General features: G+C 42.2%; 1 protein-coding gene across 1 annotated transcript in view; it reads right to left on the reverse strand.

Moving 5' to 3' along the window:
• Positions 1 to 15,132, reverse strand: part of LOC122792759 (phospholipid-transporting ATPase ABCA1-like) — a 2,266,772-nt gene that overhangs the window by 1,149,664 nt on the left and 1,101,976 nt on the right. Inside the window, exon 22 of the mRNA XM_044060333.1 lies at positions 10,182 to 10,260. Coding sequence (XP_043916268.1) covers positions 10,182 to 10,260 — 79 coding nt within the window. The remainder of the gene's footprint in view (positions 1 to 10,181; positions 10,261 to 15,132) is intronic.

The following is a 15,132-nucleotide window of genomic DNA, read 5'->3' on the forward strand; positions in this document are numbered from 1 at the left end:
CTGGGATTAGAACGCCTGCCTATCTAGCTATTCCTATTATAGTGCTATGCAGTTATGAGATGTGCCACAGGGCTTATATATTTCTAACTCAACCAAAAGTATTTCTGAGGTCGATGACATCAACAGGTCTATTGAATTGGAGTGAATGGAAGAGTAAAAGGTAGTACACAGGTCAAAAATGGTATAAGCCAGATAGTACATGATTCACACACACACACACACACACACACACACACACACACACAAACACCTGCCAGTATTGGAATTAGAACGTCTGCCTATCTAGGTTTGTCTACTATAGTGTTACACAGTTACCGCATGTGCTATAGAGCTTACTGAGGTTTCTTATGGCCAAAGCTGCTAATAACTACACAGCTGTGGTAAAGTATTACAGGTGGCAGGCAGTATTCCTTCTGCTCCACCATTACATCATGCTAGTTCTTTCTGTCTTGCACTTCAACTAGCATTATGGCTTGGCACTTCACCAGGTTATTGTATCATGAAGTGTGGCACACCTGTCAGTCGTCAGCAGTACTCGTTCATCACAGATGTCGCCCAAGTACTTAATAGTTATGTCCACCCCTCCTGGCATGTTTGAAGGGCAGTTATCTGTGCTTTTCCCCATTGATCTGGTGCACATGTCCATTCTGGGGCACTGTTGCAACTGCCGCATGTACACAGACAACACTCCCCTCTAAACTACAAACACTCAGACCTGTGAGGGTTACGCATATATCACCCAATGTGGACATATGCACTCTCCAGCAAAGAATGGACTAGCAGGTCAAGAGGATAAGATCAACACCTGCACCACACCATGTGGAACACGTAGCTCACCATGACACCCACTTTGACAGCCATGACATATAGTGAAAAGCCACACACCCACCTTCCCAGAGGCACTCAATGGGCATCTACCCAAACAGCACAGACCAGCAAGGCAGACACCCACTCAGACAACATGACATGGCACATGCCAAGGGACACATATATATCCTACACAGTGTGCACTCAATTTAAGCCCCTAAGGCTAACTACCTTGTGCAATACAGTGATCATGTGGTTCAGGAAGATGGGACAACAGCCCTGGGCAGTGTACCACTGTCACCCAGAATGATGCTGCAGTACTATCAACAGATGGTTGACTGCAACATTGGCTTACGTGTTATGTGTCATTCTCAGGGGATCCAGGACCTCTCTGCCTGGGATGGCATGATTGCTAGAACCCAATGACTTGCCATAGATGTCCTACATCTGTCTCTGCTGGGTTGCCAGGTACCAGCTACATGTTTGCCACCCCTTTGGTGCTTTATTAGGCAATGTTCCTAATGTTATTACCACCATAACAGCTACACATGTATGCAATCTGGGAGTCATGCTGCTCAACAGTGGACATCTAATTGTGAGGATGCAGTCACTCATAGCAGTTGTTGGAGTGGAGGACACATGTCTGCTGTAATGGAGAGGTGGTTCACAACAGCAGACGGCAGATCTGCAGTATCAGGCTATGATGCATTCTACAGCTGTCAGCCGCCAAACATGGACCACATCACACCTCCACAGGTGGTGTTGTCTCCATATGCATTATGGATAGGAACACCTGCAGACTAGCATCCCATCATAATGCATTGGAGATACTTCCGGTACAACTGCCTTGGGGTAATAGTGCTGTCCAGACCATAGCCTGCTATGGGTCCACATCTATGTCCCTAGACTGTCAATGCACATTCCTCAACACCCTGCCATCTCTGATGGTCCAATGCAACTGTGACACAGTACGAGTTTTCAACTACCCCTCTATCACCTGGGAAATGTAGCCATTCACCAGTACAGTGGCCCAACACTGCTGGGATTCATCATTTCCATTGCTCTAGACCAGCTCATACTGCCCCCTGGTAGAGGATGGAACAACCTTGACCTGTGTTGACCACTTAAATATGGGACCATTGCTCATCCCCAGATGGCAATCCCTGCATGGTGAGAATCAAACAGGCTGTAATCAACATGAAACTCAACATGTCAGCCACATCCAGCAGAAAGATAGCCACCTGGCAAAACTCTCCAAAGCTGACTTTGCAGCCATGAAAACAGGGGTAGATGTCTTCACTGCACCCATGGCGATGGGATGGAGCTGCATGACTGTAGAATCATACACATAGGCACTGTACAAACAGGTACATGAATGCATGGCACTAGCCAGAGCCAACAGAACCCAGACACTGTCCTCCAAACACTGGGAGAAAATGTGATAGTCCCCTACCATTACTGAAGTGTACATCAGAAGGAGGACACTGTTGTAGGGAAATATGGTGTCCTATGACTGTTGAACTCTCTTATTAGCCTCAAACACAGCTTTGTATCCCTCATGGAGCCCCAACAGGCATCTATGGCAGCAGAGATGCAGCAGACACTGATGACAGTCACACCAGCCTTGATAGTTACATCAACAACCTCCACAGCATTAAGCACAAGTGTTACAAGTTACTGCACAAAGCTCTAGCCTGAGATAACAGATATTGGCCACAGTCTTGGCAACACATTCAGTGCCAGCTTTACTCCTCTCTCCCCCCACAAGTGAAGTACTAAGTGAATGTGTTCTCACATGCTGTATCCCATGTCTGTTCTAGGCATCTGTGTGTCACCAGGATGTGGCACTGCAGCAAGGCCACAGGGTATGACAGTGTGGTGACACATCCACCATTTCATAGGCAGGGTACAGTATGTGCACTGTAATTCCCGGTCTGTAACACAGTGATTGCATATGCCTCACAGATTATAGGGCTGAGGGTTGTACATAGGTACATGTTGATGTACAACATCTGTTATAAAATGGAGAATGGTACATGTTCTGGTTTGGACACACCTGCTATTGCTAATAACCACAGCCACAGGGGATATTCATCAACCAAACACACTGGGATTACTATTCACACACACATACACACACACACACACACACACACACACACACACACACACACACACACACACACATTTGCCAGTACTGAGATCCATAGCTTCATTACCTCATAGGTGTGTAGTAGGTGAATGGGACTGAAGGTTCTACAAGGCTAGCCCAAGGGAATACCTTGGCATCAGGCCACATGACCATTGTCCCCAGTGTGGCTCAGGAGTATAGTCACTGGAGTGGTCCCCAGGGGTGGGTATTGTATTCCCCATCCACTCATCCAGGTTTCTATTTTGGGTGGTCAGTGATGTGCATTGCTTCCCATGTATGTGATCTATATTCCATAACATGGACAGTGTCTGGTTGTGCACATGTCCCACATTCATGTTCTTTGATGTGTGGAAGTGTGCTTGAATCTCTTGGGTATGTTGTGTGTACAGATTGGTATCTTCTGATGTAGCATTCCTGACCTCATTTGGTGAGACCTGGCTATGTAATTGAGGTAGTGATTGCACCTACATTGACAGTATGATATGGGTATTCAGTGGAATTAGTGGTGTCTGTCCATACAGGGCATGTGTATAAGGCATGTTATTCCCTTTGTGGGGTACATTTGCAGACTCTACAGTTGTTGCAGGTGTCCAGTGGGGAACATGGCAAAAGGGCCACTGTACACATTGATTGGGATACTGAGGGGATGGAACAGGGTGCCATGTCCTTTTACTTGCTGGATAACACACACTCAGTCAGGAGATATAACACATAAAAGTACTTTCTGATGTCAGTGGCATTGTTGTGGTCAACAGGCATGTAGTCCACTGCAATCACACTATGGGTACTATCTGCAAGGCAATATGCAGGGGAACTGCCAATATAGTAGTTGTTACATATCCAAGTGTGTTTGTGTATGATACATGGGTGGAGAGTGGTCTCTGAGTAATAGAAGGGTTGCCTATATTGTTCACTAATCCATACTGTCACATTTAGGGCTGTGGATTGTCTACACCAACCTCTCCAGTGTTTGACAACTATTGAATTTGTAATGTGGACATTGTGACATATACTAGGCCCTCAACATAATAATTTAGCAAACCTCACACCCAATGGATCCTGTTATTACACAATCACACCGACCCCCACACAGGATACTGATCACACACACACACACACACACACACACACACACACACACACACACACACACACACACACACACACACACACATACACACACACTAGTACTACATTTCAAACCCCTACCTAGCTATGTATTTCTACTACAGTGTACCACATTTATCACATGCACCATGGAACTTATAGGGTGGATGTTGTCCCAAGGTACTTCTAAGGTGAAGAACATCACCGGCCCTTGTAAATACTGGCATTGGGTGGTGTAGTGGGTGACAGATTCCAAAAAATATTTTACCCTACACACACATTTACATTTGCCAGGGGTGAGTTTCAAACCTCTTACTATCTTTTTGGACCATTATGTTACACATTTACCACATACACCACTGACCTTACATGGTTTAGGGTTGGCAACAGGTACTTCTAAGGTGGATGATATCTGCAGGACTGCTAAAGTCAGGCACTGAGATGTGTACTGGGTGTAAATGTGGCCAAAATCTTTTAGGTACGGACATACATGTGTAGACATAAGTACACATGCAAACATTTGTCAGGGATGAGAATCAAACCCATACCTATGCAGTTATTGCTACTATATTGCTCCGCATTTATCGCACACACCATGGGGCTTACATGTTGGAGAATTCTGCAAAGGTATCTTTGAAGGTGAGTTACATCAGCAGCAGTGCTAAAGGAGGGGTAAGGGAAGTGTTGTAAGTGTGAATGACCACAAAATCAGGTCACTACAAGGATGCACACACACTCTCACATTTACGCAGTTGCCAGGTTCAGGATTGGAACTCCTACCTAACTAGTTTATTACACTATATTATTATGCATTTATCACATGCACCACAGAGTTTATATGTTGGAGACCTGTCCAAAGGTATCTTTGAAGGTGAGTTACATCAGCAGCAGTGCTAAAGGAGGGGTAAGGGAAGTGTTGTAAGTGTAAATGACCACAAAATCAGGTCTCTACAGGGATACACACACTCTCTCACACAAACACTCACATTTCCACAGTTGCTAGGATTAGGATTGGAACTCCTACCTAACTAGTTTGCTACACTATAGTATTATGCTATCACATGTACCACAGAGCTTATATGCAGGGGAATTGTCCAAAGGTGTCTTTGAAGTTGAGTCACATCAGCAGCAGTGCTGAAGAAGGGGTATGGGAGATTTAGTGAGTGTGAATGGCCTCAACCACATACATCTAGAAACATACACACACACTCGCACACAACTTTACATTTGACAGGATTGAGATTACAACTGCTACATGGATACCTATTTGTACTGTAGTGTTACACAGTTATCACAAGCACCACTGACACTATAGGGCTGACAGCTAACCAAAGATATTTCTACATGTGATATAGGCCAATGGGATGTGTAGTGGGTGGGAAAGGCCTCATAATGGGATTCTCTCTGTAACTGTCTTTCTCTTCCCCACATCTGTGTGTGTGTATGTTTGACATATTATATTATGTTTGTCTTAGGTATGTATGTATTCTTATCCAGTGTGTGTGTGTGTGTGTGTGTGTGTGTGTGTGTGTGTGTGTGTGTGTGTGTGTGAAGTATCAGTGGTGTACAATTTGGTGTTTGTGCACAGACAGCTGTGAATAACTGATAACTGTACTCCACTATGTTGTGAGATATGGGCTTCATTTCTCTAAGTGTAGGAGCATGCCCAGTATGCCCTTCTATATTGAATGTTTGCATCCATTCCAGGGAGGGTTGGACCCCAGTTCAGGGTTTTTTGTGCTACAGCTACAGCTAGCAAACTGTTTCTGTAGGATATCTGTAGGTAGGTTGCCAATATGGAGACACAATAGCCTTAACATACAGGGGATACTGTAACTATTGTTGTCTGTGCTGCTTGTGTGACATGTTTGGTTGTAGTATAGATATTCTGACATATGTACTCTTTTACACTGTGATGTGTTATGTCATCAACTACTGACAGTTATCATTCTTTGCTCACAGTTCTTTACCGGGAAATACAAGATGAATGAAACTGAGACCAATATTCGGAGGCATATAGACTACACATTCTGGCACACACCTGCCATTGTGGAGGGTTAGTTACAGACAATAGACTGCTGGTTCTGTGTAAATGGTGCAGCACCTTGTTAGTATGCTGGCTGGGGTTCCCCTCCTTGTGCTTTTCTCAACTTCAAGGAATGGCCATATCCTGCTGGGGCCATACCTCTCAGCTGTACAGATACGCCCAGGTTATCCAGAGGCAGGACTCATATATCTGGTCAGTTTACCTTCACATTGTGGTTTACAAGCGGTTTTGTGACTAGTCATTCATGGGTTTGTAGTCAGGAGCAGTAATGGCAGACATTAGAGTTTCAGACTTCACACACTCCATGACATCCATGCTTCTACACCCCCCTCTGTTATTCTCTCCTCCACCTAACATTATGTATGCGATATCTCAGAGGAATCCCTATAGTTAGGCCTTTATCGCAGTAGTATTTATGGCCTGATCTACAGTCCTTGCAGTAGGACATGGGGAAGCATGCTACTGGCATTTGTCAACGTGGCCTTGCATTTGTTTTCTGTTTACTGTTAGGTTGTTAGTTGGGACCCCCTGACATTCCATACACTGGCACTATGGGTGAGGCATGGGCCTTTGCCAGAGGACTGTAGGCCATTTGAGAGTGCTGCAGGCCATCTGCTACTGCATTTCTACTGGGGATTGTGGGGGGGGGGGTTGTACGCACCTGCAGTCTATAGCACCAACTACTTATTTGAGAGTGCTGCAAGCCATCTGTTACTGCATTTCCACTTGGGATTGTCGGGGGGTTGTGCACACCTGCAGTCTATAGCACCAACTACTTCAGGGTATTCTGCTATACGGTGGAAGAGACGCATACATGTGGTCAGCGCCTCACAGGCAGTGGGGAAATATATGTGCTCATTGGCATGTTGTGTCATGGCATCCAGGAACTGGTGGAGTACCCTGGATGCTGATGCCTGTGAGCAGGAGCGGCCTTAGGCCAACTGGTGCCCTAGGCAAAAGGGCTTCATGGCGCCCCCCCCACACCACCCGGTGCCGCCATTCCAGTCTAACTACACCACATGAATACTGGAAAAGCACCCCTGCCTAGTTGGCCTATGCCTAAGGCCGACTATGCCTGTGAGGCCCCCATGATATCCCCAGTTGGTCTTTGGAAGGTACCTGTGGCTGGTATTCTTAAGCCTAGACATACCTTGGTATCCACTGGGATTGGTTCCCCTCTATTAGTTCTGTGTGTAAGGTGTGGCCGGCACAGCTCAATAATTTGCTGTAGAATGTCCCTGTCCACCCTATAGCGCTCTACTATCTCCATCTCATGTAGGCCCTGGTAGGTTACCTTGGGTCTGTACACTCTTCTCCTCCTCCTCACTGTGGGTTGGTTGTCAGCATTCTCCTCCTCACAACCCTCAGTCTCTAGCACATATTGATGGAGTAAAGTAGCAGCAGCCTCTAACATATTTAATTATTTTTGCCAGTTAAAAATCCCCCATCTGTGTACACCGGGGGTGTAGAGTTTGTGGGAAAAAACAATCTCTAGGGTGTTTGCATAGTTTATATTAGTGTGCTGGGCTGCTGAATGTGCAATTGGCTGATTCTGATACATTCCACCTGCTAGTTATGCTAGTTCTCCTTGCTTGCCTTCCCACTGCTGTTTCCCCTTTCCACTTCCTTCTTATTTAAGCCCTGAGACACGTGGCACATACCTGGTGCTCAAAGGTAAACAGTTCTGCTATTTCCTCTGTTTTTTTTTTTAATTTTTTTTTTTTTTTTTCTATAGGCCCGCTGCACACTGTGCACACCTGTTTAGCTAATGGAAGCACTTTTAAGCAGATATAGCCCTCCCTGGACACAAGCACGCTCTGCATTTCATGGAATAAGACAATACAGCCTCAGACATGCCCCCTTGCTTAGCTGTACTTACCTAAGGGCAAACACGGGCCACAGAGCTTCAATGAGCTTACAGCAAGCATGACGCACCTCCTTATAAAGTCATTCAGCTCTTATACTTGCACTGTTGTATTGCTGCACCTACATGGTTAGGTGCAAGCTGACACTTTGAGGAAATCTGTGATTCAGTATAACTTCCCTCATTTGCATACCCCAGTGTGTAATTTCTTAGTTACTAGACTTAGACGGACCCTTTCCCCTTGTCAACCAGTGCTCCCTGGTATTGTTTACATTCTGCATGCCATTGACTATAATGGCAAAATGCAGAATTATCTTAAAATTGACTTTTCTCATTTTTTTTTTATTTGCAGCATGATCCTGTTTGTGCGCCGGTGCCCTAAGCTTAAACGGCCATGATCGGCCAAAAAAAAGTTTAATTTAAAAAAAAATAAACATTTATTAATGCCAATGGCCGCATACTTGGCTATTGGCATGTGTGTTTGACTGGAATACATGCTTTTCATGAGCTGTCCTGCCTTCATTTGCTCAGATGCAGAAATGTATTCAGTTACTAACTGAATACATTTCTGCTCTGACACTGTTCCTGCATGTAGTCCGGCCAGCTTCATGGATCAAAAAATCACCTCATTTGTATGTTTTTTATCAGCAAATGAGCTGATTTGCATCCCGCACAGCTTTCTGTGCAGGAACAGTGTAGGGATGCTTGTGCACATGAAAACAGCACCTTCCTGGATCGCTCGATGACCATTTTCCATGCAGGAGCTCCTACACTGTTCCTGCATGGAAACCAGCTGTTCCTGAATCCCGGGGAATAACTTTTATTACCTGGATTGCATATAAGGAAGAAGAGCGAGTTAATACTTTGGTAATGGCTTTGATGATATTTGGGGCGTGTTTGCAGTCTGGCAACTAAGGAGACCCAGGACATTTTGGACTCTGGGTGCTTTCTTTCCTTACTTGCAGTGTCTGTTGCTTTTTTGCCATCACCATCAGCATTTTATCAAGGATAAAAAAGCAGTCATACAACAGAGTAGCTTTTATATCTTTTAATAAAGCTGATCCTTCTGTGATATTTGAACTGTTGGACATTCGTGAAGTGCTGTAATGGACTCCATTCTTCAGATGCTGCTTTTATTTCCCTGCTAACTGGCATATAATGAACTTACTTTAGTTTGGCTATTTTGAAATAGACAATGGATGTGTGACTTGGTTGTTATTGGATTGCATAGGTGGGAGACAGCTTACTGCTAAAGAGAAGACACGTTTCATTTATTGCCCTGCAGCCAGAGTGGTGGACTTTCACATATGCTTAAACCAGTTTGAAGAAAACTTTATTAAAAATCTGTAGTAACCGTTGTTTAGTTTCAGAATGTTGACTGTTTATTAGATAATAATTCATATTTCAGGTTTTTTTCATTCATTCTGTTGTATGTTAAACCTTTGTTAAGTGCTTAGGTTCTAAGCACAGTAGTAGACCTGAACTTTAAATCTGCTGTAGGGGGTCTGTATGGAATGGAATTGTCATCATGCAGTGTCAATGGTACAACAGGTAGCATACTTGCCTTGAGTGTAGAAGTCTTTGAGTTCTATTCCCACAAAAGATAGATCAATCACTGACCCCGCTGTACAGCGTAAGGGGGGTGCTGTACTCCTAAATGTGTCATCTTTCCAATTGCTGACCCTACTGTGCAGTGAAAGGGGGGTGCTACTCTCCTAAATGTGTCATCTTTCAGGTGAGACAGTAAACTAAGATTCCATCTGCTTGAGCAGGTGGTAGCTCAAGTGGTTATCAGAGAGCCAATGGCACCTATTGAAAGAGTAGGGGATGTTCCCCGATGTATTGGCCAAATTTCCCATAGTGAAATGAGTACCACCTTGGGTCTTCCCTGAAAAGAGGCTACTAGTTGAATGGGATTAACCCAGTCAACAAAGAATAAGCAAAATAAAACAGACAGAAGAAACGGAGTGAGTTTCTGTTAGGGCAAAGATTGTATTAGAATATTATATCTGTGGTAGTCATTGCATTTAAATACAGTTTTCATTTAATTTTTTCTAAAAACAGACATTTTTTCCAGTAAAAGAAAAATACCAAACACATCACTACTGACACCTCTTTTAAAATGATGGGGGTGCATTTTCCACATAGTCTGCATAACTTCCTTTATAAATAGCTGAGCAGTACTAAGTAAACGAGAGACAAACCTGACAGGTCTTCATTACTTTCGATTTCTGTACCAATGCCCTCATCCACACTGCTTGAATTAGATACACCATCTTCTCCCTAGGGCATACAACATAAAAAGTATATATGAAATGTAGAACCATTCTAAATAGACTGAGAATGTCACAGATTTTGCTTTTATTACATTTCTAGCTATCTCATTTCTTGTGACTTGCTTTATGCTCACTACTGAGTGAGGTACAAAAATGAATGGGCACAACAGGTGAAATGCAATTATTCTAACACGAAAACTGGATGGTTAAATTGTCCAGAGGCAAAAGAAATTGTAGTCATCTACAAACATTAAGTTCATCCTTCAGTTAAATACAGATTTCATTATAGTGCTATGTATTTGGGCAGGCTGGAGCTGGTAATGTGAGAGCACACATCAGATTAATGCAGTTCAGCTCATACTGTGTCTAATCACATTCTGAAGTTATACTCCAATTTCCTTACTTTAAACTGGATTTGTTTTTATAATTACATAGTACCAAAAAGCTAATCATAAGAAAGGATCCATTAATGAATGAAATAGAACAATATTTAAGTACTTAAGTATACTTCTGGAACTTTCACTGTGAAGTGTATTGTGGCATTGTAAGGTACCATTCTGATTGCACATGAAAAGTGCAACGAAACTGCTAATGATCAGGAAAGAAGTATCATTCATTCAGCTGTCTATTGTAATTGTGAGATGGGTTACATGTGAGCCCTGCAATTATGAAAACACAGATCTGTCAATGTGGGATATTATTGTTCTTAGAAGTTATCTTTTTGCAGGGGATGCAAGCCTACATACTCCACACCCTGAACTTATATATCAACTCCAAAATCACTTAACTTGGAGAAGAGAAATGTCCTGTGAAACATCAATTTCAGACTTATTATATGTCATTCAGCCTCACTATTCGAGGACTCTCACTAATGAGTCATGGAATTTCTAGTCTTTATCCATTCATTCATTTTCTGACTGCTCACTTGATCCATTTCAGGAATGCGGGAGAGCGGGAGCTTATCCTTACTCTTACTCATTACAAGGCAGAGAAAGTCATCCCAAACAGAGAATCATTCATAGAATAAACACATTCTTTCACAGATGGAATGCACATTTAGGGGCAGTTTGTGAAATATGGAATATGCCATATCTTTGGAATGTGGAAATTCCTAAAGCACTTGTGGAAAAAAAAAAGATGACAGAGGATGCACACAGATTTTTCAAGGAAGGCACCTTAAACAGGTTGTCTAAAAATACAAAGACTGCTTTTGTCTAGAAGGCAAACTCATATTCTAATACTGAATGGGAAAATGAAGATCCTGGGATATGAGTTCAAATAAAACATTGTAGAGCTTTTGTGGATGCCTTTTTAAAAGCATGTCAAATTCTTGAAATTATAGGCCAGATTTTAAAACTTTTTTTTTGTGAATTATGTCATGCAGAACCATATTTGCAGATATTTTACAGCTTTAGCAATTCCAGAAATTCAGTTTTTCAGTATAAATTTGAATGATGCAGGACATATGCAAATTACAAATGTTAGTAGCCCGTCCCTGAATATATATATATTTTTTTCAGATAGCTTTTAGCATAAGTATATACTGGCAGATAAGTCCATAGTGTTGCATCAGTGAACAGAGAATATATTTTCCAATAAATTTGGGAGGTAGTTTATACCTAGTGTGTGTGTGTGTGTGTGTGTGTGTGTGTGTGTGTGTGTGTGTGTGTGTGTGTGTGTGTGTGTGTGTGTGTGTGCGTGTATGTGTGAGTGTGAGTTTATAAAAGTATATGATTATATCGTCAAGTGTTATCTGAGACAACAGCTGACCTGCAATTAATTCAGCACAATCCATCAAGTATCCTAACGCTCATCCTGCACATCTGAGTCTACAGAATTAGAGAGAGACATGAGAAGTTCGAAGTTTAGGGACTTAGGGTGTAGAGTGCTACAGTTAGGGTTAGGACCAGGTGTAGGGAAATGTAGATCAGTAGGGTAGAAAGATGGGTGGCATAGGTTATTAACTAAGACTGAATGAGTGGGAGTTGGGCATTTGCCATTTAGAGCAAGAAGCAGTGAGAAAGTGTGTCTCAAACTACTAATCGGCGAGTACTTGTAGAGGGGCATTGAGAAATGCATAGTACTGTGCAATATACCGTTCAATAGGAATAGGGTTTTTTTATTTTTTCTAGATACAAGGAAAATGGCTAGATGTGCATCCAAACTAAGTGTTTCTGCACATATCTGCAATAACATTTAATTAAAATCTATATGTAGTTACGTTGGCCCCTTTTCGTACAACTTAGAAAGTTTTAAAATACTCTATCACGCTGAGTAGAGCTTTACGTGGCGTGTCACATTTCTGAGTACCTATTGTCTCATTATCTCTACTGAATTATTTTTCCACAGGACACAGCCACACCCACAGACACACACACGCACACACAGTTTTTTTTAAACCGTAAAACTAAAAAATAAGCAGAAAAAGAGTGTTTTTAAAAGGGGGCAAGCCCCCTGCACACACCCCCTCTAACATATATAACAACTCCATAGTTGCACTGCAGTGAAAGAAGGAGAAGTGAATTACCATTTGACTCCCAACTAGCTGCTCTTAGCTTGTCAGTACGCAAGGTATTTGCACTATGTTGCCGCTTCAGACTGCTAACTCATGCAAATGTGCAAAAATTATAGCAGCACAGAAAAAGCAGAAAGTTAACTAATGAGCTCTCTGGCCAATAAAATGACTACACTATTAGTGATTTTGTGTATTTCCTAACTCAGACAGACCAGCCAAACAACTCCTGCCACAAGATGAATAAACTCACCCCCGGATTCACAAAACCTCCATGTAAGACTAAATAAGTCTTACTCGGAAACTGCTTTTGAACGGTATGACGTCAGCGTGCCATGCATATTCATGAGGGCATGCTGACTCCACTCCAAGTCTAACATGGACTGTGCAGGAAGGCAGGGGGCGTGTCCGACTGCCGAGCAGTCCAAAGGTCTACGCCCCTGCAAGTGTCTGAGTTGTGCAATGTCAACACACATGAGCGAGTCCGCTCAAATGTCTACATACCCAACACCACAATGCCTCACAATGTAAACCCCCAATACAGTTATAAAATGTAAAACCTTTAACTTAATTCTAATAATTCCCGATATAGCTGCCCGTATTTGCGCGTGTTTGCGCGGGTGTGCCCATTGCTTAGCTACAGTTAGCAATTTCGACACCGAAGAGCATAATAAGAAATGTTTATGCAAATTAAGCCAAATAGCAATAGCATAGTGGTAGACCCTATGCACAAAGAGGAGGCATTCACAGTTCTAGACCCCCCACACCCCTTTCTATTATATGTTTTAAATTAGTATATGAAATAATACCTGACATATATGAATAAACTTTTAGTAAAAATCATAGAAATGGCCTACTTATCAGTGAACAAAATGTATACATATATAAAAATAAGAAGGAACTTGACATATAATTGCCCATAGCTAAGCAGTTCTTTACTCAGTGCAATATAGTTGCCCATAGTTAAGCAGTGCTTAACCCAGCGCAATATAGTTGCCCATAGTTAAGCAGCGCTTTACCCAGCACAATATAGGTGCCCATAGCTAAGCGGCGCTCAACCTAGCACAATAGTTTTGAGCGGAGCTGCGCATCGCGCCAACTAGCGCACCATCAGGCAATGTTGGGCAACGTAGAGAAAAGTTGAGCAAAGTCGTCTAAACACAGCCACACCCCCTAGCCTGTGTGGACAGTAGTAAAATAAAAAGCAATGACAAGGCTAGAACCCGGGACACTGTGCACCAGATTCAAAGTACCGAACCACCACGCCATGACAGCATTGCAGAAACATGTATTGTTAACATACATATACTTATGAGTGGAAGTTTAACCATTAATCAGGTTTGCTATGTGCTAAAACTGACAGAACCCTTAGGAGAAGGATATATGGGCATTTTTATGATGTTTCCAAGAAAAAGGAAAACAATGCTTTTTTTAAGCATCTTAGCACATGCCCTAATATGCAACTTAAATGTTTAATCCTAGAGCAAGTCCTACATGACAGTAGAGGGGGTGATTGGGAAATCCGACTTGAAGACAAGGAACTGTTGTGGCAGCTCAAGTTGAATGCAACTAAGCCTCCTGGTTTAAATGACAGTATTAGTATTATGAGTGTTTTGAAACTGAGGAGGGCCAAGTTATGATTTTGTTCATTATAAAAAATTTTTTTAGATGGGTTGTTCACTGCCAGTTATTTTGGACAACATTTTGTTTTGAGTGGATGTTTCAAACTTTGGTTAACTTTTCATATGATTAACAGAGGTCTTAGAAACCAATAGTTCTTAATAGATTTTTTAGACATAAAAAGAATTTTTAAGACTGTTTTTAAGTTTTTTAAGCTTGTTTGTAGCTTTATAAAACAGTCATACATGCTTTATTATGAGTTGTAATTTAAACACATGTTTTTACATTATTTAGTACAATTTTGTGGGTTATTAGACATTGTATAATTTCATTGAATGAATGAATTGCTGTTGGCACTTTAACATCTGATTTGCATATTTTATTAGTTGCTATTCTAGTCACATGATTTGGGCTAGAAAGTACTTAAGCCTTGAATTTTTAATCATGGTTCATCTTGAAAAATCCTGGTATGCCTCCAGGCGAAAGCGCTTGATGTGGATTTTTTTATCATTTCATTAAAACAGAGTTTTATTTAAGTCATTTTGAATTTTTTGTTCCTGTTGAGCCTTTGGATACATCATTTTGTTCTCAGTTCCACTGTTACCATCTGTGGGTTCATGGGCTTGCGGTTTCCAAACATCCTTCCCCGTCAATTGTGTTCACCCACCCCATGTGTCATATTCCGCCCCTGTATGTGTCTTGTTTGTCTTGTCTGTTTACCTCCCCAACCTACCTCCCGCAACATAC

The sequence above is a fragment of the Protopterus annectens genome, chromosome 2.part0 (assembly GCF_019279795.1).
Source record: "Protopterus annectens isolate FY-2018-M chromosome 2.part0, PAN1.0, whole genome shotgun sequence".
Taxonomy (NCBI): Eukaryota; Metazoa; Chordata; order Ceratodontiformes; family Protopteridae; genus Protopterus; species Protopterus annectens.